Here is a 6879-nt window from a genome sequence, read left to right as displayed (position 1 = left end):
TCCACCTTTATTCTTTTCTTTACAATAAGGCTTTCAAATAAGTCATGGTTGTACGGCAGTGAAGCATTGGTGTTGAACACTGATGTCATGCTGTCGTTGATGATGATGATGATGATGATGATGATGATGATGATGATTATGATGATGATGAAATTGCCAGAGCCAGCGGCAGTCAAACCGAAAATCAGCAAGATAGACAACCTGTTACGTTCGAAACGCTTGCAGTGTAAGGAACAAGTGGTCCAAATTACGAGTGTACCTTGTTTCACCTGTGACTACATTCATGGTAGGCAGCTGAGTTCGAATGATCAGACAGGAGGGCTCTGTCCATCTGAACTCCTAAGAAAATGGGTGGACATGTTTACCAGCAGAAGAGCACCAGACTACTACCCTGAAGTCAACAAATGTTCCGTTAATGTACACTATATACAGGCTAGAGAGGGAGGTTGGCATTATCACTGCGTAGCGCAATCCAACGTTGACGTTCTTCAGGACATTTGTCAACTCAAATTACCCAAGGACGTAATAACAGATGAAGCTGTATATTCTTAAGGTAACAGTCAGGACTAGTTTTTCGACGGAAAAAACTCATCGGAAATGTCTACCTTGGTGATGGGAGTAATGGGCCTGGAAATCCCAGCTTAACAAATGTGAAACGTCAATGAGGCTCGCGAGGACCGGCTACTGAAATGTGAGCTACATTTGAAATGCAAGTGAGCTGAATTGATGCGCAGAAGCGGGTACGAACTGAGAGTGATCAAAAGTACTAGGTCCAATCCAAAGTCGTACTACAATTATGTGCAATCACAACAGACGTTGATGGGGAAATTCGGGAAGATAAAACCTCTCAGAGAGTCCAAACAACTAAGAGCTGCACAAAGAAGTAGGTATTATTTCAGTACTTTGGAACGGCGTGTCAAGCAGACAAAGGTACTAGTGGTGTACCAGAATGGACTACATGGTTCGTACCCGTCACTGATGGTTACAGCATTATGATGGGCAAAGTCCATCTGAGGCATTAAAGTCTTTTTGTACCCAAAGCATTCATCTGAGAGTCACAAGACCTGCGAAGAATACAGCTTTGACGCCATTAGCAGAGTTGTTCAACAAGTTCCTCAAGGAAGCAAAACTACCAGAGGAAATGAAAAATGTAACCATGATGCCTGTATACAACGGTGGGGACCGAAAAACTGCTTCAATATGTAATCCTGTCAGTTTAAAATCGCTGGTGCTAGATATACTGGAGAGGATGATTAGGGACAAAGCTGTGGCCAATCTGACAACCTACAGCTCAAACGCAGCCCCATAACAATTCCCAGGCCACTGAAAACAAAACTGGATGACGTTCGGGAGAGCTTTACCACCAACCACTGCGCTTAGACGAGTGCTTTGCGATACATCTGAAAAGCCGGCTCATCCGGAAGCGCGTGAAAGAGCCAAAGTACGGTAAAGTAGGTAAGCACTAAGTATGTAATTTGCCTATGGATTCAGACGCAAATGCTCGTACACTCTTAAACCCCTATGGTCCCTTAATAGCATTACTTTGAGACTGGACAGAGGAGGATGACTTGAAGTAAGTTACCTGAATTTCCGTAAGACGTTTGACCCAGTCAGCCACAAACTGATGTTAGTCAAGGCGGGGAGTTTTACACTCAAATTAGGTGCAACTGAAGCTACAGTACTTTCTAGTGAGAAGGCAACGCTTCTTCACAATGAGTGATTCCACCTCGTAATCAGATTACTTCAAGGGTCACTGTTTTGGTTTCCACCATCTCTAATCCACGCAAATGATTTGGTAAAATACCTCGAAAATCCTTGCCAAATGTTTGTGGATGGTGTGAGTCTAATTGGCCACCCAAAAACCAGGCTAGTCAGTGCGAACTCAACAAATTCCATACATGTTGCACTATATCTGTCGCACATATGATGTATTCATGTTGCTTCAAATCCCCCATCGAACCCCTCCGTGATTTAACACCGTATTAAACCCGATGCCTCAACTTTGAAGCGCTCTCTATTCAAGCTTAACAGCAGCGTACCCGTCTAAAAGGCATCTGATGTTCAACTTGTGGCCGACTTTGTCTCTTGGCTCAGCGTCATTTGTTTTCTATAGTGGCTTTCCAAGCATTGCGGCGGCTAATACGTGTGGCTACTTCAAAATTTTGCAAATAGTATTGTCAATTTACAAAGTCTTTGTTTGGTCTCACCTTATGTAATGCGTACAAGCATAGAAGCGAACAAAAACATATATAAGGATGCTGCAGTGCTTTTCGTAACAGTTTATCTCATGGTTTGCTGGTCCCAGAGGGCTCCCTCACGAGGATGGACGAAAGGAATGTAAGCGGCTGTTTCTTAAGGAGCAGGAGGCTAACAGATGACCTCATTGATGCCACTAGTTTATTGCCGAAATGTGTTGCTGTCAGATTTGACCACGATTAGTCATACTCTAATGCTCAGTTTCACTGTCCTTCTAGTGTTAATACCAGAAGCTAAAGGAGAGACTCTATGTCAACAAGATCCTCGCTTAGGCTTACCACCTCGCTACGCTGAGTGGCCTGGTGAATAAGATTGACATTGTGATCTGTCGAAGAGTTCTCAGTAACCTTATGAATATTGTGTTACGTCTTATAAACGTTTTAATTCTGTCTGCCTGCGATTCGCTGAATTCCGCTTTTGAATAGGGGTAATCAACTGAAGACCGGGACCTGCAGTATACCATACTGTGGTTGTCACATATTCCCGTAGTGGAACCTCACCATACAGAGCGAGTCATTAAAGATTCATGGCGTGTTAAATGCCAAAATTCCTTCCACACCTAGTCCGCCTCGATGCAAACGCAATAAAACGTAGCAAATGAGTGATCAGTCTTCAAGTGTTGATGATGTTGCGGAATACTGGTAGTTCGTAGGCACCACACTGTCGTCGTTCTGTTTACTGAGCTAGGCGAACCTTCAAGTGTTCATTCTTTCGTGATAACACCTCTGTAAAACGCTACTTGCTCAGGGCACGTGTAGCATTACACAAAATCTTACTGTTTATGATGACATTACAAAAATGCCCACACAAGCTTGATATATTACTCTGGTTCTGTATACTGTCGTTTATTGCCTAATGCCCAAAGGCCCGGCTCCTGATAGTGACGTAACGAAGGAATTTATGGAACTAACGCAAAGTTTGATCGCCATCGGTGTCCATGGATGACCCACACAAGGCAGACGAATATTCCGTGCAATCTTCAGCCTCGATAAATGTGACATCAAACTATTTATACAGAACAATTACCGGGTGTTTCAACTGGGATCCATGTTGGAGTGGGCGAGGCAGAAATCGTTTCTGAAAAGGAGAAAGAAAAACTCCTCTTAAAAGCGTTTCTGATAGTTGCAAAGTTGTGATAAACAACGCAAAATCTTTGGCAAAATCTGGCAAAGGTTCACCAAGTGTAAGCCATGAAATACCAAATGAAACACAGCACCAAAAGAGCGGCGGTGGTCGAAAAGAGTGATGTCTACAGTACAAGAAACTTTCCTGGAAGCCGAATTAGTTTGGACAACGGGACAAACAGCTGCCCATAGGCAATGGAGAGCCTGTTCACTGTTCTTAATATGTGCCGGCAATTGTCAATGGAAATAGGAAAGACGGATAGATAATGAATGCCTCAAAATGCAGAAAATATGGGGAAGGCGAAAAGTAAAAGACATTATCAAGTGAGAATCAGACTAGCTAGGAATGACTGCCAACACAAAAAGATAGAGACTATTATATGAAAATCGACAACGGAAAAAGAACCTCGAAAAATTCCTGCACACAAAAACAGACAACAAAGAAACAACACCAGTTAGCGAAAACCGACTCAAAATACACACACGTACAACGACCATGACGCAGAAAAAAGGAAGACCACGGACAACAGAGAGAACCGACGCTTACTGTCCACAGTGACGGTTCGGTTGAACTGTCCTANAAGGTAACGGGTAACCGGTGTGCGTGCGCGCGTGCTTGTTTTTGTTTGGTTGTGTGGGTGTGTGAATATGAGTGTACGGTTTCGAAACGAACTGGCGCTTACTGGTCACTGTGACAGTTCGGTTGAATTGTCGTATCACGGTTGCGTTGTCGTTGGATGCAAGTAGTACGCAGTTGACGACGAACGAGGTTTCATGCGTGTAGTAGCCCGGCGGATTTCGGGGTCTGATCTTTGCCCGATTGGCCGTGTGGTCAATCTCGACGAGGTCCGCCGCGGCACCGTTCACAGTCGCCCTCCATACTCCATGCAGTTCGTCAGCAACACCAAATGGGAGTAGGTCGCATTCCAACTGCTTGTTGTCACCGACATTCAAAACGGGGTCGCCTGTGTTTACTCCATCCAGCGTGTCCGTTATGTTGATAGCTACAAGGTATTGATGTTAGTTTTATTTTCTCATTTCTATACCGTTTTGCTTTTCAGTCATTTTGATATTTTGCTTTAATATTTAGTACGTTCCTGTTGTTGGTGCTATTCATTCGGAGTATCCTATTTTTTTTGTAGGTAGTCTATTTTGGCCCGTTATTTTCGTGTTTCTATTTAACCTTTGTTTTCTATTTTTACGATGACCTATTTTTTGTAATTTCAGATTTCTGTGTTTGTTTCTTCGTTTTTTATGCTATCTTTGTAACATTTTTTTCTCTCGTGCCAAATATGTACCAAGCTGTACTATGTTCTCGTGCTTATTCTATCCTCCGTATAATCCTGTATGCGTTTTGTCGTAAGATGGTGTAACTAGGTTTTTGAAGTGCTCCATTTAGTGAAATTTTGGTAGCTGAATATAACCAATTTTCACTTCAATTTAATGAATTTCCTTAAGTGCAAGCGTTTGCACCGCCATTTATCAGTTGAAGCAGAGTGATTCCTTAACGTTTTAGCTTGCACAAGTTTAGGCTAACCAAAAGTATCAACCTCGTGTATAACACGTAACTTTACTCTGCTTATCGCCTTTTGGTTCATCAGAATGCCAAATATTTTGTCCTAAATCAAGAGCGGACAGAATTGTGATTCGTGGGCGCGTCGAAAAACTGGATCAAACTGTTGACCAGTAACAAAATTCTGCCAGGCACATTCATCCATCGGATGTATCCGTTTGGCTTGCTGTGAAGGAAATCATGAAAGAGGTGTCACTTATATGGCAGTGCATGCGCGATATCTACAAAACAAAAACTCATCGTTTGTGTGATCAATGCGAACGACAAACTTACCATTAAGTACGCGCAGCTGGATCTTCCTCACCGTTTCACCACTCATTATTACACAGTCGTAGACGAAGATCGCCACTTCGTCAGTTGATTTGACGGAAAATAATGACGCATTTCTGGATCGGAATAGGTTATGCTCATCCTGACGACGTTCCCACCAGATCGAAACAGGCGTGTTCTTTGGTAATCGCCAGTCATTAACCATACATTTGAAAGTCGCAGCCGAACCAGAAATAACGCGTGTCTCCGGATCCACGTAACCCAAAGGGTACCACACTGTTCCAACAGAACATTAGGTAAAATTTACTTTTGAATTTACTCCACTAATATATTTCCAGTTTTGGACAGAACTTCCTCATTTTCTTTCTCCTTTTCATTCCTGACAAATCACTAGCAATCGGTATGATGACACATCCTCAAAATTTGTGCATAAGCTAGCGTATGAAGCGCCTCAACCACGCAACTGCTCTCAACAGCCTAAGCGATTTAGACCATCGAACAAACAAACGCTCCGAAACATTTCGGGTAGAAAGAACGTTAACAATTTTTCGAATCGTTTTCAGCTCCGTCGTGTATCTGATCAGGGGTCAAAGATGACACAGGAATCTTTGGTTCCTTCATAAACTCTGGTTCATTCATCTGGTGACTCAAGCTGTCCATTCGTTGAATGCCCATGGATGATAGTTCAGCCGGGTTTTGTGATGATTTCACGTACTTCCGTTCGTTGTGCAAGGAGTATTCTTGGATGAACGAAAGCTGATTGGCCACAATGAAACAAAATGTTTTGCAGTTATTATTGATGTAATAAAGCATTATTTCTGAGTCTGTTCAAAGAGTCGCCGCGGAGAAGTCAGGTAAATTCTTCATAAGTAGCTTGTTGACCCTGGCGGCTAATGCGGCGGCAGTAAGTTCTAATCTCAGAACGTAACAGGCTTCAACTGAGAACTATATTTCCCTTATGAAGAGACCCTTGAATTTTCCGTCATTCTTGCTATGCAAATCGTTTATACCGCTTCTGTCATACTACTTTTGTATAAAAAATTTGGTCAGCTGTAAATTCGTCTTAATTCATCAATTTGCGACCTGGTTTCGATGGTGTGTTGACTGCTGATCCATTGCGGCTTTACCTGTTTTTTTCGGAGCAACTCGCCGTTTGTCGAAAAAACGTTGAGGTTTGTAATTTTGTACCCATATAACTACATTCATTTTTATAGTACAGCACACTTGTGTAACCATTCGTTCGGGGTTTTGCTGGTTTGGTTTCTAACTTTGGTGCTCGTAACTCAAGTAATCTAAACAATCAGCACAATGGATTTGGATTAGCTTTAAAAACAGTGCTTTCATTGTGGTGCTGCAAAAGACAATGTAAACTCCGTGACTCACATTCTACGTATGGAATGTGTACTTACAATTCCGGTTGTTCTGTGTTTTCTCCTGACGAACGTAAGTTTCACCAAGGTGAGCTGTGCACATGTACACGCCCTGCTGTCTCTGGTGGCTGAATGGCCAGGAGATGTGTTCGTCCAGGAAATCAAGGACATCATTTCCTTCTGTGACCGACACCGAATACCAAGGGTAATATTCATCGGCTTCTAAATGGCATTCGGGTATATTGAAGCGTACAGATGGACGCGCTGTATCAAGGAGGGAGGGACC

General features: G+C 42.8%; 1 protein-coding gene across 1 annotated transcript in view; it reads right to left on the bottom strand.

Moving 5' to 3' along the window:
- T265_09758 (hypothetical protein) overlaps positions 1 to 6879 on the bottom strand; it is a gene marked incomplete at both ends in the record, with an annotated part of 37358 nt that overhangs the window by 18587 nt on the left and 11892 nt on the right. The window contains 5 exons of the mRNA XM_009175929.1: positions 3283 to 3371; positions 3928 to 4384; positions 5227 to 5499; positions 5766 to 6047; positions 6633 to 6857. Of these exons, the coding sequence (XP_009174193.1) occupies positions 3283 to 3371; positions 3928 to 4384; positions 5227 to 5499; positions 5766 to 6047; positions 6633 to 6857 (1326 nt within the window). The remainder of the gene's footprint in view (positions 1 to 3282; positions 3372 to 3927; positions 4385 to 5226; positions 5500 to 5765; positions 6048 to 6632; positions 6858 to 6879) is intronic.

This window comes from Opisthorchis viverrini, assembly GCF_000715545.1.
Source record: "Opisthorchis viverrini unplaced genomic scaffold opera_v5_299, whole genome shotgun sequence".
In the NCBI taxonomy this organism is placed as follows: Eukaryota; Metazoa; Platyhelminthes; class Trematoda; order Opisthorchiida; family Opisthorchiidae; genus Opisthorchis; species Opisthorchis viverrini.
Note: the sequence above shows the minus strand (reverse complement) of the source record. Positions and strands in the feature narration are given on the sequence as shown.